At 33.8% G+C, this 23,307-nt stretch overlaps 2 protein-coding genes across 2 annotated transcripts; one reads left to right on the top strand and one right to left on the bottom strand.

The window, feature by feature from the left end:
• Positions 1-3,417: 3,417 nt before the first annotated feature.
• Positions 3,418-11,811, top strand: LOC128168272 (uncharacterized). Its single transcript, XM_052834472.1, has 5 exons — positions 3,418-3,894; positions 5,929-6,003; positions 8,755-8,865; positions 9,626-9,699; positions 9,811-11,811. The coding sequence occupies exons 1-5, from the start codon at positions 3,853-3,855 to the stop codon at positions 11,111-11,113; spliced, it is 1,605 nt and encodes a 534-aa protein (XP_052690432.1). The 5' UTR covers positions 3,418-3,852; the 3' UTR covers positions 11,114-11,811.
• A 2,161-nt stretch (positions 11,812-13,972) lies between these two features.
• On the bottom strand, positions 13,973-21,954 carry LOC128168274 (glutaryl-CoA dehydrogenase, mitochondrial-like). Its single transcript, XM_052834474.1, has 11 exons — positions 21,796-21,954; positions 20,793-20,834; positions 20,173-20,307; positions 19,777-19,900; positions 19,377-19,486; positions 18,760-18,889; positions 17,700-17,922; positions 17,168-17,271; positions 16,750-16,875; positions 16,500-16,660; positions 13,973-15,239 (listed from the first exon to the last, which is right to left on the bottom strand). Exons 1-11 carry the CDS (start codon positions 21,884-21,886, stop codon positions 15,169-15,171), a joined length of 1,317 nt encoding a protein of 438 aa, XP_052690434.1. The 5' UTR covers positions 21,887-21,954; the 3' UTR covers positions 13,973-15,168.
• Positions 21,955-23,307: the final 1,353 nt, after the last annotated feature.

The raw sequence follows: 23,307 nt of genomic DNA, 5'->3' as shown, positions 1-23,307 counted from the left end.
CTATAATATAATGTTTAGAAGATGTATGGTGAGCACAGTAATATTAAACCCATCCCTCCCTCAACCCCATCTATCCACTAACCCACACATTGCACTACCAGCAATTTTCTTCGAGGGTCATATATGACTGACGCTTACCGTCAAAATGAAAAAAAAAGATGTTTAAGATTATTTAGTTTTGATATTTATACTGATTTTTATACAATATGTAATGAGGAACAATTAAAAGCTCTCTGTCATTATCCAGGCAAATAAGGGTACGTGAATGTGTAGTGTGTAATTAATAAATGTTGTATGTGTTGTGTCGCAAAACCCTCAACTTTATTAACAAAGTCACCCCCCCCCCCCCAAAAAAAAAAATGCGAACTTCCGTGGGAAAATGTTTGAAGCAATTGTTTGTGCATTAAATAATACACGGGTTTTCCGGGTATTGCTACCTTGAATTTTTCGAATCTCTGCGGAAGTACCTGGATTTTCTTTTTATAGAATACGAACTCGGCAATGGCAAGGAGTGAAGGACAAATATAGAAAACAGCGGAAGAAGGCCTGTCTTTTGACTAGGTATAAACTGCCATTCAACTCTATATTTACTTGATAATTTATCTGGTCCCTTCATTTTGCTCAGCCTATGGAGCTCCCCCCCCCCCCGTTTTATAAGTGAAAACCAATAGAGTTCGCATCCCTTGCTACCCCATGTGATAAGGCAGGGTACAATAGTTTCGGCGCGACTGTTGAGAGAGAGAGAGAGAGAGAGACTTCCTTAAGTCTCTGTTTTAATAATTGAAATGCTTTCTTTAATATATGATGCCAAACATATGTTTGATAACATTTAAAGGTATTAGAGAGCATATATTAAAATTTCTGAAACAGAGTTAAATTTGCAATACATCCACACCTCTGGACAAGTCCTTCCATGCGTCCTTTTACCTGGCTAAGTTTCGTCTTGTGCGTTCATGTGCCGCCCAATACTTCAGGAGCTCTGCGTTCTAGCGTAATGTGATGCCATAACTTACAGACGAGCTTTTCTGAACAACAGTACTATATATATTATATATATATAAATATGTTTTGTTACCTTTTTATCTTTCATATTTTTTTTAATGTTTTCTTAGAATTTATAATCAATGTATGCCACTTCATTATCTACAAAAGGATCGAGGGAAAAAAGTATAAGGACAAATGTTCTATGCTGAATTAATTTGTTATAACATAGGTTTACTCAGTCGCAACTATTTAAGTGTATGTACTTACATGTGGTACTAAGAATGCTTGAAATGTGCCCCTTCCTGCGCAGTGTTCCGAACACCAGAACGGATTCCTCTTCAGTGAATGCTGTCATGCTTTGGATTCATTTAGTTCCGCAGGGGCCTGCGTGTTTATTTTGTATCTTTTTCAAAGGACAATGGGGATGTGATTTAGTGGATTGGTTTGTACTAATTATGAATAAAATATTGTTTTGATTAATAATTCGTTAAGGGTGTTTATTCGTTTGTTGGATACTCATAAAATCAACGAAAAATGAACGACCACGATTTCTGATGATACAACAGTGGTTCTGAAAGTTGTGAAATCTCGAAGATCGATGAAAACACGTATACTTGTTCAGTAATATGGTGAACTTTCTCCATGTTGTTGATTTGTTCAAATGCCATTTCCATCGCAGCTTACCGATTTACTAAAATTTTATAATTAAAGAATTCTTTAAACACAATAAGCAATAGTATAAAATCTCTCTCTCTCTCTCTCTCTCTCACTCTCTCTCTCTCTCTCAGTTTTCAAATTTCTGCTGTATATGTTTTTTGGGAGTTGATTTTAATCAACTCTCCTATGCAGTTACTCAGACAAACCGAAAGTGAAACAGTGTTTGGACCTCAGCACAAATCATTGCTGCTGACAAGACTTAGTTCTTGAAAATAATTGATAAATTCGATGTAATGTATGCTAAAACATTGTTTTTCAAGGAAACTTATTTATAAATACCTTGAAAATAGTCAGATTTTAAATGGTACGAACAATTTAAATATTTTTTGTAGTCGTATGTATTCCTACGCCAGAGTTCAAAATAGTCTCGTTCAACTCGACGCTCGGCTGTCTCCGAGACGGTGTCAGCCGAGCGTTTGGTTGAACGAGACTAGAGTTCAATATTGCTTGGATCCATACAATTTTTGAGAAATATTTCTATTACTGATAGTTTGATTGAATTATTTTTATCTTTAAATATTATTTAACATGATTCATATGGTGTTTTTTTTAGCATTCTTGTCGAAAAAATCATGTTATAAAAATGTGCGTAATTCAAATTAGAAGCTGCATGTACTTGTCATGCAAAATAACATATCATTGATTTTAAAATAAATAAACATCGACAAAATCAACTCCCGTCAGTTCTTCAGTACTTTGATTTTCCTTAAGAAATGATACAAGAAACTTTATTTTCTAGAGAAAATGTTACTGAGATTGTTTTTCATTAAAATTGATCGTAGTTCCAAACATCTCATTACAGTTGTATATAATGTACATGCGCGGATCCAAAAAATATTTCCAGTGGTTGGGTCCGAGGGATATTTAAGTTTGCCCGGTTGGGGGGGGGGGGGGGGCATTTCTTGGGTAGATGCTTATATATAATTTATCAACTTTTTTTCTTTTCACCATATATCTTAATGTAAACAAAAATTTTTCAAAGAATAGTTGAAAAGTAACCTTGACCGATTTTTCTGTGCCTTAAATTAAAAAAATTATAATTTCTCTAGCTTTTTTGGCCTCATATTCATATTATTTTCCAACCTTCATTTCCTCAGATTTGATATTCACAATTCAAAGTAAGATTTTACGGCTTGCATATTGCAAAAGATATATAGAAGAGCTCTTCAAAAATATCTTCGTGTTGTGTTTGAAATATTAAATTTTACAAACGAATTGTTAAAAAACTGTTTCAATGCATGTCAAAAAGTGTAAAATGAATCTACTTTAATCAATGTAGATTTCCTTAAAATCTGAAAACAAATTGCAATTAACATAAAACCTTTTAACATAAGAATTGTTTTCAATGAAATATATAGAGAAAATTGAAAAAAAAAATGCCATACTTTTGGCACGCGAGTGTATATACTTACTATAGTTAGTTTTTTTAAAAATGTCCAGGGGGGTGGGGTCCGGAAGCCCCCAACCCTCTTTCTATATCCGTCTCAGATTTTTTTATTCTAGATTAAAAAAAAAAACAAAAACAGAACGAAATTCTTTGGAACCGAATGCTTTATAGAAACGAAATCCTATTTTAAGGCTATGTCAACCAAACATGGTGTAACAGGAAATTGTTGAAGAAGAAGAAAAATAAAACCAGCACAAATTTAATTCATATACAGATCGAATTTTATCGATAGAGGTGAAGGGTTTTAAATTAATCTCTCCGGCGTTTGGCCTTTGTGGGACGTATAGATTTAACCAAAATCCCCCCTATATAACAGTTGATAACCCGGAAGTTTTGATGTAGTGACAGGGTTCCAATACCCACAGCCGACCCCTAGCTCAGAATACACCCGGACAAAAGGCTTCATCAACATTTGAACAACTTTACGAAACAAGGAAGAAACGTATAAAACTTCAAAATTATTGTGTATTGGAGCTTTAGTAGTGAAGAATCTATTGTACAGTTTAGTGCGTTGAAAACTTACATGCATAGAAGCTAGTATATATATATAGTGTTTAGCTGAGACACCATGTCAAGAGTTCCGAAAGTCAGGTGAGAGAGTTTATAGGGGTAGAGATAGTATATTTATCTCACCTGTGCCGTGTACCTGGAGTCAGCGATCACCTGGGATTTAGACTTTTATGACAGGGTCTTAACCTAACAACATGTCGGATGTTAGATTTGAGGGGCTACTTCAAAAACCAGGGGTATGTTTTAGCACCTTTATGTTTATTTTTATTAAGCTCGACCAACTTCGATATCAGCATTCTGATTTATTATGATATTCTCTTTAACTACCCATTGAGTGACCAAGTTGTTTAGAATTGTTTGTACATATATGTGTGTGTGCATTATTTGTACAGTTATATTAGTAAACGTTGATTTCTGCCATCGGGTAGATAGATAAGTTACTGTCTGGTACATGTACTTACCGTGTATATACAGTACTCACTGGCGTCGGAAGCAAATTGAAAGTGGGGGGGGGGGGGGCTAGACTAATCCTCAGAAATATTGAGAAAAAGTAATTCCCAAAATCATGAAAATCCTAATCCGTGGGGGGGGGGGGGGGGGGGGGGGGGGAAGTATACCTATGCTTCCTAAAAAAAACATTTACTTACCACAATATTTTTTTCCCTCAATCACGAAATTCCTAATCCGTTGGGGGGGGGGGGGGGGGGCTAGTATGATTCTGAATCCAACTTCTCAATCTTTCAAGGTAAATTTAGGAACAATAATCTTTCCTGCGGGAAAAAGTGGGGGGGGGGGGGGGCTGAACCCTCTATCATACTATGTTTCTAATGGTTAGGTATAACTTTGCAAAAAAAGTGGGGGGGGGGGGGGCTAAGCCCCCCCCTAGCCCCCCCCGGTTCCGACGCCTATGGTACTAAATTAGAATATCAAATGAAAAATTAAACAATGTGAATTCTACATGTACTTTAAATTCAAAGTTTAAATGTTTGTAGTTCTCAATTTTTATCGGCTCGAAGAACATTGAAAATTCAAATGTACATGTACATGTAAATTGCATAATAATTCACAAAACACTTGTACTGCCGTTGAACGTAAAGCCTGAAAATGAATTAATGTACGGTGTTTGTATCATAACTTTTAATATCAATGGTTTATAGCGTCTGAAATAATTTAAAAGAGATTTTTTGTACCCTAAATTTCCATATCTTGACGAACTACTGCAAAGTATGCGTGACAATCTTCTTGGCATTTTAACCCCAAACAACAACAGACCAGAAATCTATATTATCTAAGAATCCTTGATCTACGATGTTTATTTAGTATTCCATCTGTATTCTTAACAGAATGATCTATTTTACATTCTTTGACTGCATGGAATATTAAATCGCAATATACGTGAACAAACGACCATTTAAAGAAGAACGTTTGTGTACACAATGTCATGCAATTTTGAATTGTACGCTTTAGATGTATTCTAAATTGTAAAGTTGAATCGATAAAAATTTATTTTTAAATTTAGACTACACATCTCTTTTAAGAGTGGTTTATCTAGAAATGAACTATTTTTGTTGTTGTTTTATTGAGCATATTGAACAACATTGTTAAATATACCGTATGACACTGAAACAATTTGGGTATAATATCGGCAGATTTGGTTGAAGACAAAATTTATGTTATGATTTGGGAGAGACTATTAAGCAGACAACTGTTAAATTTTCTTGCACAATGTAAGATAAATAAAAATCAATCTTTTCTCACCAGCAATGTCATTGGTAACGATATAATTATACATATGCTTTGGCAAAATGAAGACTCGGCGAACGATGGTAAAAAATGTGAAACACTTCACGTGCTGATTCATGTCATGTTGCAGTAAACGTGAAATATTCTTGTATTGTATAGTAATTAGTAAATTTATCAATTTATTAAGCTTTTACTAAGAATAATCAACCAAACTAATTAAGCAATTAATGGTTCGATTGAAAGACCATGCACTTCTATTTCGAATGTTAATTATGTATCTAAAATTGGTTTTCGAACCCACTTTTGATTATTTATGTATTACACGTGTTTGTATAATACAGGAAAGCCGGCTTCTAACAATCTGAATGTTTCCTTTTAATTATACAAGTGCTGTTCTTAATCCGATGTAAATAACAAACGTGTTGTTGACAAGTTTTTATGTCACACAATGGTAATGCCACTCATGTGACAATTTACACGTGTGTGCGCGTTGGGCTGCTAATAAACAACTCCGTTTTTCATTTCAGAGAATTCCCGGACGAAAAACGAAGGTTTGGTGCGTTTTGAGCGATCAGGAACTATTGTTTTACAGGGAAAACAAGGTAAACGAACTAACTATACACAAACTCTCTCTCTCTCTCTCTCTCTCTCTCTCTCTCTCTCTCTCTCTCTCTCTCTCTCTCTTTCCACACACACACAAACTCTAGTTAAAAATCATATTTGTATTAATTATACATAAGCATATACAATTTATCAATATTTGAAAAAAAATCATATGTACATTCTATATGTTATGTTGCGTGCAATAAACAGTCTAATGATACTTAATGTAATGTACACTTAGTCATGAAACCACGAAGATGAAAAATTGTAATGGTTCAGGGCGATCTCTTTCATCAGGGATTCGGCGCCATGACTCATGTCTATCTCTATATACGTGTACTTTTTGACACACTGTCTCTGGTGACGGAGCAAAATATGACCTCCACCCACCTGTCTCTGTCTCTCTCTCTCTCTCTCTGTGTCTCTCTGTGTGTGTGTCTCTCTCTCTGTCTCTCTCTCTCTCTCTGACTTTCTGTTTGTCCGTCCGTCTGTCTTTCTATATCACCCTCTATTGCTTGAGGAAAATGGCGGGCGATCGTGATTTCCCCATGTCAAAATCTTCTGTATTAAACTTAACTACAGAATAAAGTAGTTCTACTAAATTATCGTACTGTATATATAAAGATTCAGTAGGTTGACTGATAGACCGGTATACATATGTAAACGATTCGATAATTCGAAATGTAGACATACCAACATGCTTAGGAGCATTAAAGGTTGAGAATTCGACAGGTAGGTATAGACAGAGAGACAGTATCTGACATGTCAACCCGTCAACATGTCTACCCGTCAACATGTCTATCCTTCTACTTAGTGTGGATCTGTCTATCCGTGTACCTATCAGCCTATCCACCTGTCGATCAGCCTTTCTCTCGATTCGTCTATCTATCAACCTGTCTACCCGTCGATTCGCCTATCTCTCGATCTGTCTATTCTTCTACTTCTCAGCTTGCCTACCCGTCGATCTGTCTATTCGTCCATCTATCAACCTGTCTACCCGTCGATTTGTCTATCTATCTACTTATCAGCCTGTCTACTTTTCGATCTGTCTACGATCTGTCTATCCGTCTACTACTCGGCCTGTCTACTTGTCCAACCACCTTTTTGTCAACCTGTTTATTCGTCAATTTTTACACCTATAAATCGCCCTGTCGTTATTTATCTTCTCAATTATAAACGATGTTCATTATTTTTTATTATAAGGGTATATTGTCACAGTCTAGCACCTGTTTTTTTTTCTTCCTGAAAACTGTTTGTAGACTTAATAATTTGAAATATTTAAACCGATAAATCGATAAATAGGACTTTATTTTAATTTTAATTTGCACTTGATTCCAGTTTAGACTTACATTTTTTAAATGGTCCTTTTTGGTAGACACCAACTGCAAAGCGACTACATGCGCATGTATGCCAAAAAAAAAATACGTACAAGTAATTTTAAGCCGGAATTTATTGGGTTAAAAAATCATAACACTTCCCTTTACCCAAATAAATACAAATACCACTGCCTTGCTGTACTTGTGCATGGATGTATTATTTTTATTTAATAGAATGTGTTTGCTCATACATGTACATGCATTAATCATATTCAATAGAATGACAATTTTTAACAATGTATATTCGAATAAAAATTGTTGACACTAACATGTACATATTTTTTGTTTCCTTCTCCATATTGTTTTAGTTTCCCACCTGAAAGTATATTATAGTATTATTTTCCCACAGAAGTTGAAAGTACTCCTCTAATCCTCACTCATGAATTTCCTTAATTAACCATACAAACAAAAACACCCCTTAATTTTCTTACAGTCATTTAAAATAATTGGACACTCAGAAATAACTTCGATAAATATTTAGATGTTAGTGTAATTATAATTCCACTTCTACGGTGAAATCGATCAAAGTACCTATATTGAATTTATTTTTAATAGGCATTCGAACCGGGAATTCCCAAATATTGCTAATTTCGTAGACCTGCCCTTGGAATTTCACTTCTCTTTAAACCAATAGATGTACACAGAAGAACTGAAATGGTTAAATTTTGAATACTTTGTTGCATATCATTTAACTTAATTAGATCTATAAAAAGTTTAAAACACATATTCTGAGAACTATCGATTTTTTTCAGCAAATTTTTTTAAACATCAATGTATGATCGTTTTCTTTGTGTGCAAAAACATAAAACTTCTTTTAATGGTTAAGTTTTTGTTTGAGAACGGATGGATTAAAATTCTGGTTGATTTTATTTTGATATGCCCCTCTAAGAGTTTTGTGCTCTTCTTTTGTTTTTGGAGGTCCATTTGTTCGTATATGTTTAAAGCGCAGTGGACATATTTTTGTATTTCAGCTGTATAATCTACTTGTTCGTTAAAGCACGATGGAATCATTCGTATATTCTACTTATCCGTATATATGTTTAAAGCCAAAGGACAATTTTTTGTATTTCAGTTGTAAATAATCGTCACGTTTCCGCGCTGAAATAAATTTAAATCTCTGTCGTAAAAACAATCTTGATCGACATTGTAATATTTGAATTTTATAAGTGCTGATATTAGGAAATTCCTAAGTTTCTACCCCTTATTCTAGGTTAAGTAAAATATTATTGCAAGTTATTTAACTGCTTATCTAAATACTACAGTACAATATAAAATACATCGAAGCAGGAAGTTCGAAAAAAAATTTTACTTGTCAACCCACTCAAGTGTTGAAAATGAATTGTCGTTAAACTCTGTTTTTTCATTCCACATCAGAGGTCATCTTGCGTTGGTTCACTGGAATTGTCACTGGTGCGGAAAGTCGAGAAAGTGGTCTCCAACGAGAGAGATTTCCGTGTAGATCATAAAGGAAAAGTTGTTGTTTATGTAAGTATAATACAAATGATTTGATATTTCTCTCTTCGTAAATTAATAGGGATTATCTCAGTTTTTGAATGAGCAGATCAGGCAAAAATGTTTTTACTATTACAATGTAATTGTTTATGCACACTTTTAGTCACCTGTATATATGAAGATGTTCTGTTGTGGTTAAAAAGATGTTTAGGTTTATACGAGAAATAGAGTGTGGGGGTATTTAAATTTTTCATCTCCAATTTCTATGAATCTATCCCCCTCACCAAAGTTACTACGGGGCTCAGTACAGGTCCTTGTATTTTGCTCAAAAGAATTTTTGCTAATATACATGTATTCAAACTACTGTCTTAAATACCGCATATATTTCATGAACTGAAACATTCTTGGTAAACTAGTATTGCATAATTGTCGTAAGGCATTTGTTTTCTTTTGTTTTAATGATGAATTCGTAACGATTAGAGATAAATTGGTCTGGAAAAAAAAATCCCATAACACTGAGTCAGAGGAATTGTTCAGTTATTCATGTCACACACAAAAACACACAGACACGTCGAAAAGGAACTCTGACTCACAGAATATTAGAATTAATTTTATTTTTATTGCTCTCTCTCTCTCTCTCTTTCTCTCTCTCTCTCTCTCTCTCTCTCTGAATCGTGTGCTTTGTCATCGTTTTAATGACATTATTCCAGAAATTGCACGATTCCTTTCAAATCAAACTTGCAATTTTCTTTTATCGATTTGTGATGTAATAGTTGTATAATTCTCCTCGCAGACGGCAGAAGACAGCGCAAAACGCGATGAATGGATCACGAATCTTCTAGATGTTTTGCATGCCAATTGTAACAAGTAAGCTGATTAAATTTCATTATTTTCAATGTTTCACACGAAACAGGAAGTGTTCAAACACTCATCATATCTTTCATTTATAAGCATGAGTTATTGAAATTAATTTTTCAGACAAGTTCCTCTCGCACAAAACACAGTGAAATGTAAATTGGACACATCCCGAAAACAGACTTTACAAGATCAAGGGGAAATTTCGATCCAATCCAGAATCTTGTCGAGGAAACTGTCAGGTGTCAACAACACAGTCCCTCGAATAAATGACCAGACGACATTTTGTGAAAATAACATTTCTCAAGGAGGCCAGAATTCAAGCAGAAAAGAGGGGCCAAATCTAAAAGAGGAGGATAAACCGGAAGTAAAGAAAACTTTTGCAAAAGAAACCACCACTGTAGCAAAAGAACAGCCATCGAACGAATCTCACGTGTTCACATCATCGGGATCATCGAGAAGAAGCAAGGAAGCAGTTACTGTAAAAACAGATACGATACGCCAAAGTAGTGTTCAGAAAGTATCTGAGACAGTGAATAAAGAAGGCGAATCGACGACGAACTTTGAGACCGAACCGGTAAATTCAAGACGATCCGACGCCAACGGAAAAATTAAGCAAGAATCTTTCGAGCTAACGAAAAATATTGTAGGAAGGTCATCCATTGTGCCTTCGACAGGGAAAGAGAGCAGACCTGACTCAGGATATGAAACATTAGCTGGAAGTGAAAACAGGAGAAGTATAATCACCGAGGAATATGGCGAAGTCGATATCTCGAGGGTGGTAATGCGAAGAAGCAGACGTTCTATTAACAGCTTTACCATGAATAATTCCGAAAGTGAAGTTCCGAAAATCGAGCAAGTTCCCGTCTCAAACGGAATAAAGGATACCAAAACTACAAGCCCAGAACAGAATCCATTGCGTGAAAATCATATCGAAGAAGAGAACGGGGACGATTTATCACAGGAAAGTGGTGTTAGTAATGGAGATCTCCACGCAGACGTTAACGAAGAAGAGTCGGACACAGTTTACGAAAATATTGCTTCACTTAGGAAAGAAAAGACACTTGAAAATTCTGTGAAAACTGTGAATGAAGAAAACGATGTGGTTGTGCCATTGCGGAGAAGCAGAAGCAAAAGAACCACTCTTGTTGATATGCATGTACCACAAGTTGTGGAAGAAGCTGAAGAAGAAGATGATGAACATGTTGATGACATCATACCCGCAACCGAAGGTCAAGAGGAAATGTTGATGAATCTAACCTTTGAACCTATCGAAGAACTGCCCTTTAAGGGGAAAGACATGCAAAGTGACGAATATGATTTCTCGGAAATTCGAGAAATTTTAAGTCATCAAAAAAGTCCTGTAAGAGAATCTGTCTCTCTTGACCCAGTAGAGGAATTGCGTAAACTACTAGAACAGGTGTAGACATTTTTCATACCTGGAGGTTATGTCTCTGTTTGTAATGATGTTCGTTCTCGTTTGTTGACACACACTCTTCAGAACACATTTGACAGAAGATGTATTAGAAATCGAACTCGAACTTTCAGATTTTTCTTGATTCGTAATACTGACAAGGGGCATGCGATTTTTCCATAGGCGTTTCCAATCTAATTTTTAAAGTATTATATATACAATGTACGTTTACCATTCATACGAGTTGATTTTATAGAAGAGAGGGTAAACGTAAATATAGACTTATCATTCGTCATTTACAAAATTAAATATGGAGCGCCTATGGATTTTTCAAATGACGTTAAAAAGGCATGCATTCTCAAGCTGTGTTCAGACACGTTTCTCTCTCTCTCTCTCTCTCTCTCTCTCTCTCTCTCTCTGACCTTTTGGGAGGGGGGCGGGGGTACTAAACAACTTTCATTTGGCTTGCAACAAGAGACTAGATTTTGTACACAATAAAAACATGGACAGTTTGTCAGCAGTTTTACGCATAGCTTACGCAATATCTTTAATGTCCTTGTAAAGTGTTGGCAATTCGTCATTTACAAAATTAAATACGGAGCACCTATGGATTTTTCAAATGAAGTTAATAAGGCATGCATTCTCAAGTAATGCTGTAGTGGTCAGACTCCTCTCTCTCTCTCTCTCTCTCTCTCTCTCTCTCTCTCTCTCTCTCTGAAAACATTGACTTTATGCATACTTGCTCTATATCTCTAATGTCCTTGTAACTAGTGTTGGCAAATCCTTTATAAGGAAAGAGATTCAATAGAAAAAAAAAACGTGTGTTCAAAGTTTTAAAATGATTAAAAAGAGCAGATATAAATATAATTTTCTCTCAACATGAAGTGTGCGGCAGAAAACATTAGGTTATAAGAGAGTTGATCCTAAGTATTCGATTTTTTAATCGAAGAAAGCAATAGAATACATCCCTTAAATGTAGAAATGTAATGGATATTTAAAGTAGTTTATCTGTTAACAGTACAGCACCCTTTCGATCAAAGGTTCATTTTTTTAAATTTAAAGTTGTCGATTATCAGCACTTGATATAGTCTCACCCCCCCCTCCCAAATTACGGATCAGTTCCTTCTTGGACAATTTGTAAGGGGGGGGGGTGTTTTTGTAGCTTGCTACAAGGGCATCAGGATGCATTAACATGTCATTTAATTTTTCATTAGTTCTAAATGGTGCATGTTACACACAAAACCAACAGCAATATCATGGTTCACAATTTGTGGTCATTACATCACAAAACTGTCAGTGGCTTTAATACCAATGCTATATTATATATCATGTTCAAGAGTCAATCTTTATGAATATCGTCCAAATGATACACAGCTCAGTCTTTTGATAATATATAAATAGTGCCTGTTTGGGAGGGTAACAGTTGAAATTGACACCCCGAGAAAACCATTGTCAACCGACGCGAAGCGGAGGTTGACAATGGTTTTCGAGGGGTGTTAATTTCAACTGTTATCCTCCCAAACAGGCACTATTTATTTTGTTATACTGAATGTCTTAATTTTTTAGAAAATTTTACTGCTTTTATATAGGAATAACGTGAATTCTACAGCGAACCGTACGCGCATAATTTTCGCGCATGTAACATTTTTTAATGTTACCCGTTGCTAAGTGCGTTGCTAACGCTGAGGGTAATAGCAAATATTATTAACTGCGTCTTAACCAATCAGATTTCAGTATTTAACATGAAAGTATAACAAAAATATTTGTTACATTTTAAAAAAAAAAATGCAATAAAATTATACTAGGATAGAATTACGTTATATGTTTAGAGACTTTGATGTATATATATATGTTAGTAAACCACCTTTGATCTGCATATTAAATATGTTTATAGCTGTAAATGAATATGATTTGCACTGTGTAGATGTAGTACGTATAATTATATGTCTGCGTTATTTATCAACGCATACAAGATTTTTTACATGTCTGATTTACAAGTCTAGAAGGACATATATACATACATGTAGGAAGTATCAATTCTGCGATGCTATCATAGAAAAAAAAATATGAATTTCCTTATGATATTAACATCTTCTCTTCATGTTTTTCGTATTAATTATATTCAGGCGTTGATTTCCACTTTTGAAGGATATAAGCAGTAATACTGCGATGTTATGGGGATAAATGTTTGTCACGCGTGTAACTCACACGGAAAATAAGTTGGAGTGTAAAGTCAATATTGCAATATGCATACATTAATAAAAATACACATAGGTATAAGGTACAACATACTTTGAACTATATGTTGTCGCAATAGACTGATGGAAGTTTCGAGTTCAGAGATTAATCGTAATTATGTTTTAATAATTCAATATTAGTTATATATACAACTGTTCTCATTTCGAAATAAAAAATAGAAATACAATTTGATTGATTTTGTTAATTTTATTCACGCGAAAATATTTTTTGTTAAATATGGAGAGATTACCAGAGCCATGCAACAAAGAACTTTTTTTAAAGTGCATTTTACACCTGAACCATTTGTCGAACAATGCAGAATCTTTATCAGCATCTATATTTTGAAGTTTTTATAGTCCTATTTTATTTTTCACTTACATTTAAAACGCAGTCACAAAATGGATAATAATTAATATTATAATAAAGTCTTTTATTTAGACAGGATAACACAATAAGTAACAATGTACCACTTTACATTGTGGTCCTGAAAATATCGTTCACACGCGATTTCACTTGACGTGATTTTTTCTCCAATGATTTTGCTGTGAAGTAAATTTTACAAAATCATATCGTTTTTATTGAAAACTTCAGGTGAATGAACTTTTATAAAATAAAATTAACTTTTTTTAAAAAAAGTTTTAAATGGTATCTTTCCCATTTCAAGTTTTCATCACTTCAGTCTGGTTTTTAAATGCTTCAACTCTGCGCTTCCTTAATCATAGAAAATTTCATCATGAAGTTTAGTTATTTGATTTGGGTAATTATTTGACATCTCTATGTATTTCCTCTTGCATATGTTGTTTAACTTTTCTAAAACTGTTGTAGATTTTAAACCCAAGCGAACAAAGTTCAAAGCCTAGTAGGGGCGCTATACTACATGTGGTATCACGGTAATACAAAAAATATTATAAGTCCTTTTGGTCAAATTGTAAACAAACACAACAGGTGTCCTATCTGTACATGATGTATAAATCATACAGACTCGAAGGAAACGGTACAATAATCATCATACAAGGAACTGAAGCCGGGAAACCAAGCCGTGATCGGTGATAGATATAATTCACTTCGAATAAGGAAGGATTGATAACGCTTTGTAGAAAACGAGGAAAAGGATCTGAAAAAAAAAATTATTGTTTATTTCTCCTATCATATCGACGCCTAATCTATTTCACATAGTGATTTTTTTTTTAACTGTTGAAGATTTGTACACTTGATTGTACATGTTTATATATATAGTAAACAATAATCAAATTGCAACTCCGTATAATCTCACAATTTTAAAATACCCGATGAAACAAGATTAAGATATTCACAACATTGAAAAAACACATGGTATTTTAAGTATTTCCTTGAATAAACATACATGTTCATGTATTTATACATACAAATTCAAAGTCATGATAGAATTCAATGATATCTGCCTCCAAAATAAACATAAACTCTCAAATCTGTAGAAATTCTATAAACAAAATTTAGAGATAGGGTATAAAAAATACCGGATTCGACAAGGAAAATTAATGCATTTATCAGCATTTAAAAGATAAAAATGTACCATAATGTACCATGTACCATAATTCATAATACTATAGTTTAGCACACAAGTTCCATATGAGACAATTTTTAGTAAATCTTAAAAAAAATATTAGTAAATAAATACCAGTTTTGTCCATATAAGATTTTCCAGAGTCATAAATTATAGGCTTATTAATTTTAGCTGACAAAAATAAAATTTCAAACACTTGAAGTTTTTCGGCTGTTGATTTCTTCTTCTTTTTTTTGATATATATCACAGACACAATAAAGTCAACACTCCACTCTTTATAGTTCATTCAGTCGGAGGTAAAAGCTTGGAGCCCAGTGATTGCTCGACCCAAAATCAAGGCATGGATGTCGTGTGTGCCTGAAAGAAAAAAATCAATTAATTTAAATCTATAATTATTATTTATTACAGATATGAAATTATGACAATTGTATATTAAACACATTTACATTTTTAAAAAAGACTGGTCCATATTTCTGTCCATTTATTAAAAAGGTGATATATTTATAGCACCCTACTTGTAAACAATAAAATAATTTGGAATGAAGCTGGGGGTGGGTGGGTGGGTCAAAATAAATGCATTTCATGCCACAGGGTAAACCTTACATATACATGAAATTGACATAGGTACATCAATATTGTAGTGTATTATTTAAATTGGGTTTTTACTTAATCTTAAAAATTAACATGTGTATGTGAAGGCATACATGTATAAAAAAAAGTAGAAACTAAAATTGATCATTTTAATAAAAGATTGTTTTTGCCCATGTACTGAAAGGAGCCCTCTGGATTATTTCCTTTGGGAGATAAATGTCAATTATTAGTTCTAACAGTTTCCAAAAACTCGTTTATCAATATCAGAAGAGGGCTTTATCAAGCAGGAAGTGTCTGCATGACTTCTAAACCTGACCAATTAAAATTTCAATAACACCAAAAATTACCACAAATACACTGTCCTAATTAAATCAAATGGTATCAGGCTTGTAGAAAGTGAAATATTTAATTATGTACATTGTAGAAAATTTATAAAAATGGCAAATTCAACCTTTATTTTTAGCATGTTAATTAAGTATATATGGAAGTACATGTACATGAATTTTCATGTTAAATGGTACAGGGACAGTTTTAAGTGCTTTCTACTCAAAATTTACAGGGAGTGGGGAGTAAAGTACATCTAATGGAAAACCTGCTTAGGCTGGGTAATTATCAAAAATTGACAATCTATCAAACAGGCACAAACTCCTGCAGTTATGAGACTAAATCTTTAAAAAAAATAATGATTTATTGCTTATATTTACTTTTTTTTTTAACTTCTTGCCTTGTCTGCAGATGTGATTTATACCTTAAAAATCCTATTTTATCCTAAGGATAAGTTCATATAAATGGTCTAAAATGGAAGAGCCACTGTAACAGCCACAAGCGTAAACTTTGATTTTCGCTTGTGACGTTGCATTTTACAGCGTTCAACATTTGTGACTTCATAATAAAACTCGTCGTTTTAACCTTTCAGTACCCTGTGTGTGTTACAGTGTTATAGCTGCAGTAGCTTTCCACAAACTTTACATACAAAAAACATCTGGAATGTAGATATTATACCTATCACAAACAATGTGTTGTTACCTTCATATGTGTTGACAGCTTCCAGATTCATAACATGTCTGATGATGTGGTATTCATCCGAGATTCCATTTCCTCCGAGCATATCTCGTGCAACTCGAGCAATATCCAAAGCCTTGCCACATGAGTTTCTCTTGATCATTGAGATCATTTCTGGTGTTGCCCTATTTCAAAAACACCAAATTATATAACCCTTGTAGTTTACCTGTTAATGTATGAAAAATGAATTTGCATTTTTGCATGCAGTACTCACTTCCCCTCATCTTTTAGTCTTCCAACCTGTACGCAAGCTTGAAGACCAATTGAGATTTCAGTTAACATGTCGGCCATTTTTTTCTGTTGAAGTTGATTTTTGGCTAGAGGTTTTCCAAACTGTATTCTGGAAAATAAACATCGTACATGTTTTAAACATGAAGTTTATATACCGCGGTATACAGTCATGTGCTTGTTTTTAATTTTCCACAATGCTTTAAAGTCATGAACTATAATTAGTAAAAGGTTTCATTATAAAAAAACTTATTTTTTGAAAAAAATATTTTTTTTTAAAAACTTAACGATAAATCTCAGTGAGATTCGTCAAGACTGATATATTTTGACGGACGTCTCTTCTAGAGAGATGTTGGGTCAAAATTTTTCAGTCTCAACGAATTTCGTCGAGATTACAACGATACCTGTCTAAAGTGTACTGCCTGGCGGTCTCCAGACAGAATTCTGCTGCACCAAGTGTTCCCCAGGCAATTCCATATCTAGCATTGTTCAAACAGCCAAATGGGCCCTAGAAGAAAAATTTAAATTGTATAACAAAAGAAAATATTATTAATAATATCCATTCGGATGGTACATGTATTGTACCTAACATCGACAAAAATTTGTAATTATCAATGCTAAAAATCAGTGTGACTTCTAATTGATAGTTGATTACTTAAAACTGTGTCCTAACCATTTGTATATGTATCTAATATACATGTATATACAATAAAACATGTTCAAATAAAAACAAACTGTTTATATACATATGTATTGATTTCTATCACCCTATATTGATGTACATCTATAACATTTTGTTGAAATATTGATTCAATGAAAACTAAAGTCCGAAATTGATAACAAGGAATTATTCTTTTAATCTGCTAGTAGTTTTTGTACATGTATTTTAAGTACATGTACGTATTTTTATTCATGTAATAGATTTTTATCCCCTACCCCTAAGCCCATGACATTAGGCAGCATATTTTCCTCGGGGACTTCTACATCGTCCATGGCGATCTGTCCAGTGATGCTGGCCCTCAGTGAGAACTTTCCCTCGATCTTTGGAGCAGTCAGGCCTTTCATCCCTTTCTCCAGGATAAACCCTCGGATTTTGTCATTATCCTTGTCACACTTACCCCACACAATAAATACATCCGCTATAGGGGAATTTGTGATCCTAAAAAAAAATTAAAATATTCATTCATCTGACATGTCATTAATACGTAACAGCATTATGCTACATGTAGGGTACCTCTTCTGGTGCTAGAATTTTTCTTTTTCATCTAAATTGGCTAACATGTACATATGCATAAACAAAATGCCTGAAGGGCCATAACTCTCATAGATTTTTTTTGTATACAAAATATCTCAAAATTTTTGAATAATTTAGTTTATTCAAAATTGATTACTGTGGAATAATTATATTTTGTGGTGGCTTAATTTCCATGGAATTCCAGGGTAACTCTCATCAACAATTTAACATCCTCCACAAATTAATAAATTCCAGTTTTAAAGTCATATTTCCTTTTCATTGGTATAAGAAAATACATGAAATTACATCCCCACAAACCTATGAATTCTAAGCAATTCACAGTATTGGTAGTTAATATCATACCGACATTGAAATTAAAATTTATGGTTATTAAGAACTTGAGAATACAGTGTATCTGTGTTTTGAATATATGTTTGCTTTGAGTTCCGTATTTTGATGAGGCCTGCATGCTCACACAGAACCATTTCCACAAGAGCTTGGACTTTGGGTAGTTGTGTCAAACATCAATGCGACGTAGGCCTGCCTAGTTCATTGTTGGCCACTCAGCTACGCTCTTTGAAATCAACAAAATTTGTCTGGGTTTTGAGCTCAGTCTTGGCAATCTATGCATATATCACTCGAAACCAGCGCCATTTTGAACTTATTTTGATGCAAGAAATAGATAGTTACATCCTACCGAAAGTCCAAAGTGTTGTTAAAATGGTTCTAAAACTGAATTGACCACTATTATAATTGACATACCATGATTTTGTTCCATTCATTGTGTAGGTTTTACTGGAGGGATTGTATCGTGCTTTTGTCTCCATGGACGAGGGGTCACTCCCATGGTTTGGTTCCGTCAGCCCAAAACAGCCGATCAGCTCACCTTTTGCTGAAATGAATGAATAGAGTCTGAATTAAATATCATGGATAATATTCAACCATAAAATACATGCGCTTTATGCATACGAGACATTTTTTTTATCATACACCACAGAATTGTATAAATCCTATTTTTTGTCAATATCATGTTCATACTGCAATTTAGAATTTAAACAATCATGGTTTTTTCACAAATTCATTACTGAATAAGAACAGTGAATAAGGAAACATAGATACAAAATATGAAGAATTGACATATATCATCAGAATTCTTATGATTATGAAGACTTTGTGAAAAACTTCGTTAAACATGCAGATTTCTTTACTGTAAATGCAAAGCTATAAAAACAATGCTATAATCAGTGGTATGCACATCTTTGCTAGCCACAGTTTTTCTGATCCACACTGCTTCTCACAAACCCTTGGCATATCGTGCTATCAAAAGTCTGCACAGTTTGATGCACTGCATATCAGTATAATAGTTAAGGTATACTTGCCTAACTTTGGCAGATATTTCTGTTTCTGTTCCTCTGTGCCATAAGCATAGATAGGGTGCATGACAAGTGAGGACTGCACACTCATGGCTGACCTGTAGCCACTGTCTACCCTGTAAAACAAAGGTAAAAACTCTATGAAATTATATACGGTAGCAGAAAAAAACTCTATGGGGGAAAATCGGTTTTAAAATGGACGTTTGTCATACAAAGGTACAAAACTCTTATATCTCTTTTTTCAATATACCGGTATATTCTTTTTCATTTTTGTTCATTAAAAGAAGTTAACTATGCAATGGTATACATTGTATATACATAAATGTATATGTATTATAAAGCATATATTTTGACACGACTCAAACAGGCAGTACAGTTGACCAAAAAAAATATACAAACTTTGTACCTTTCAACCTCTCTAGCTATCAGGCCGTAAGCTACCGAGGAAACACCAGCACATCCATATCCTTTGATGGTGGGCCCTAGCACTCCGATGGATCCCATTTCTGACACTATTTCTGGGTCAAATTCTGCAATGACATGATAAAACTATTACAAATACAGTAGCTTTACCATGAGGTGTGTTTTATCAACTAAAGGTTTTCTTTCAATCATGTACTTAAATGTAAAATAAAATACTAACCCACATAAGATAATTATCTCACATATTTTTGAAACACTATCTCGCAGTGAAGTACTATTTGTATTTGTAGCAAATAATAAATAATGTTTTCAATCATCTGAAATGTAATTTGTTTCATGGACCAACACATTTCTGGGGATCATGAGTTTCACAACCTACTTTCATTTCTGTTGGCCATTATAATTCTTGACATGAGCTTGTCATCGCAATAAGCACGGAAGGAATCTCGCACCATCTTTTCTTCCTCCGTCAGCTGGCTTTCCATGTTAAGGGCATCCTGCCAGTTGAATTTGGCTGCAAAAAAGATTTACAGATAAATTGATTCTTATGTTAATGAAATACATGAGCAAATCTATATACCAGTAAAATGCAAAAATCATTAATATTATACTTGAATTACATGTGTTGCTTAACTTAAAATAAAAATAACCACAATCATACCTAGGGTTTTTTTTGACATGTCTCTTTCAAACTGAACATAGAATTAGATTGAGACTTCATATTTAGGCAAGTAAAAGGTCATAGTCAAAGGTCAAAGTCAATTAAGTGTCAAGGAAGTTAATTATAAATTTTACTTCTATAAAACTTTGTCATTTTCTATTGGGACATGTGGCAAATGTCTGTAGTGCTTCACAAACACATCTTACTTTCATTAACAAACAAAAGAGAAGTCTGTCAAGCCCTAGTTGAGAAATATTGATGGAGAATTGAGATTATTTACATGAGAGAGCGTTCGCTTGAACATTGATTTTCATTGATTTTTATAGCTTGACACTTACCAGCTGTTTTATTTGCTGCTTTTTCTGAAGTTCTCTGCGACTCTTTGCAATCATTAAGGAAATAATAAAATCTTTGGATAAATAAAATGCAAACGAAAGGTACAAGACTTTGTATATTACAAGATGGTATTATAAATGTGTAGCACCTAACTAAGGATTAAGCATTGTCACTTTGGGTTTGTTTTGTCTGACCTGAAGAATTAATAAAGGCAGCACCCAGAGTCACAGTAATCTGTTATTATTGGGCCAAAATAAATAAACAGTGACTTCTTGTACTTGTACAAATCTTAAATTATATGAGTCTTCTTTTTCTTCCATTGAAGTGAAGGGCTGTTGCAGCAGCATTCTCTCACTAAAAGCATTCTCTCACCATGCTCACTAAAGGCATTCTCTCACTATGAAAGGAAGCTTCGACTAGTACATGGGTAGGAAAGTTAATAACTTAATTCTTCAAGGTTACTGGTTTTTATAAAGAAAAATTCATTTACCAGTTTACATATACCCGGTAAGTTTTTAATTAAGTTTAACAAATTTCGTAAATGGCATTGCTCTATCTTTAAAAGTAGTAGACAACATAAAAGACAAATAGACAATAAAAGGTTTGAGATTTGTGCGACTTTTACTCAAGAAATCTTTATATTTTGGCTTAACATTACTCTACGAATAAATACAGAGCTTTTCATCTGCATTTATAATGCATCTATAAGACTATATTCTGTGATGGTGAATAAACATCATATGTAATAGATTACGCAACAACAAAATGATATACAAAAATTAAATGTTTTAATCATTTGCATATAAAATGGTTTGAATTAAATACTTATGAAACATCTCAGTTCATATATTTACACACTATATCAATTCCCAGGAACGGAGAATGGTATATAGCCGGTATATTAACCTGAAGTACATGTACCCTGTTTTCAAAGACATTCACATTGGTGTAAAATCATATGAATAGATCTATTCTATAGATACATTTTCGTACAATAAAGGATACGTGCAACAGTTCCTTGTGATCGACATGCCAAGAGTCGAGGGCTGCTGTTGAAGATTACTTTACACAAAGTTGAACTTGCCTTCATCGACATTGTCACTAAACTGTGTTGTTATTAAATGTTTGAAAGACCTTGACCTTGAAGACACACCTCCAATGGATGTCGATCCCGATTCATTAACCAAGCGAATACTTAACAACCAAGAGACCAGTTGGCTACGTCGCCTACCCGAGCAACAAAAACCATAATAAAATCAGCTTTAATGAGTCATATACAAAATATCAAAACAACTGGACAATGTAGTTAAATAGATCCTGTATAAAAAGATTTTTATTTTTTCTCCAGATATTTCTCACTGGCACTATTGACAATTTTTTCTACCACCGATGGGGTATTATGCATCTTAATTAAATGCGGACACAATGAGGATTTTTATGTGGAGCTAAGGGCAAAGTGGTTTTGTTTACGGTTTTAAATAAATTTCTAATATGTAAACGGTGTGACCGTTGGACCGAGCGCGTTATAACTATTTTTTCCGCGGCAATATCCGATTCGCCACATTTATAATTCCCGCATGAATCACCAAAGAAAGCATTTTATTGTTTAAGTATACCCCTGCCCTGATCATATATTGAGAGTTTTGGTGTTATAAAAAGAAGATCTTAAATAATCGTAACATGGGGGGGGGGGGGGGGGGGGGCTGTGTGGCAACGCACTTCAGTTTGAAAAAAATACGCACTTTTTTTCAAGGTGCGTTAAATTTTGGACCAAATGAACGCACTTTGAAATGTTTTTTTTTTTCAAAATGTTAGAGGGACCAAGTTAACGCACACTTTGAAAAAAATTTCAAAGTGCGTTATGAAGGTATATCAATTTTTTTCTATTTGTTTAAATTTGTTTAAATCACAAGTTCTGGCACTGACTTTCTAATTTGCTGATAGAATGATGATTTGTTAACACTTGTGATTCTCAATTTCCGTCTCTAAGAACTGGGGTGGGGTGTGGATTTACCCGTGGTACAGACATCATTAAACTGGTTACAGAAAGAAGGTCTCCTAACCCTCATCTTTCCTTCCAAAACATATGATGTTCTGCAACTTAAAGAAAACGTAGAAGAACGTAAAAAGAAATACGCTTTGTTGAAAATCTAGTACAATGATATTGAAAATACGAGCTGGCCAAACAATGATTTCTCCACTGCTGTGTAACAGAATCTGGAAGTGTTTCAACATAAACACTCTTTTCAATTTCTAATCAATTAACTTCCTTGCTAGGTAAAGAAAAAAGAAGTTACATTGACAACCATTATATAAATTATAATAAACTAAAAAATAAGCATTAGGGTGTAGGTCTTTTTCTCTCGCACTGATTTTCTAAAAGATCATAATGTTTTTGATAAACATAACTAACGTATCTCCCCCCCCCCCCCTTTTTTTTTTTACAACATATTTGTCTATAAGCACATGGAATTGAATCCAGTTGAAATATGTTATGCATTGATTTCAGAAATCAGT

This window comes from Crassostrea angulata, chromosome 10 (assembly GCF_025612915.1).
Source record: "Crassostrea angulata isolate pt1a10 chromosome 10, ASM2561291v2, whole genome shotgun sequence".
NCBI lineage: Eukaryota > Metazoa > Mollusca > Bivalvia > Ostreida > Ostreidae > Magallana > Magallana angulata.
Note: the sequence above shows the minus strand (reverse complement) of the source record. Positions and strands in the feature narration are given on the sequence as shown.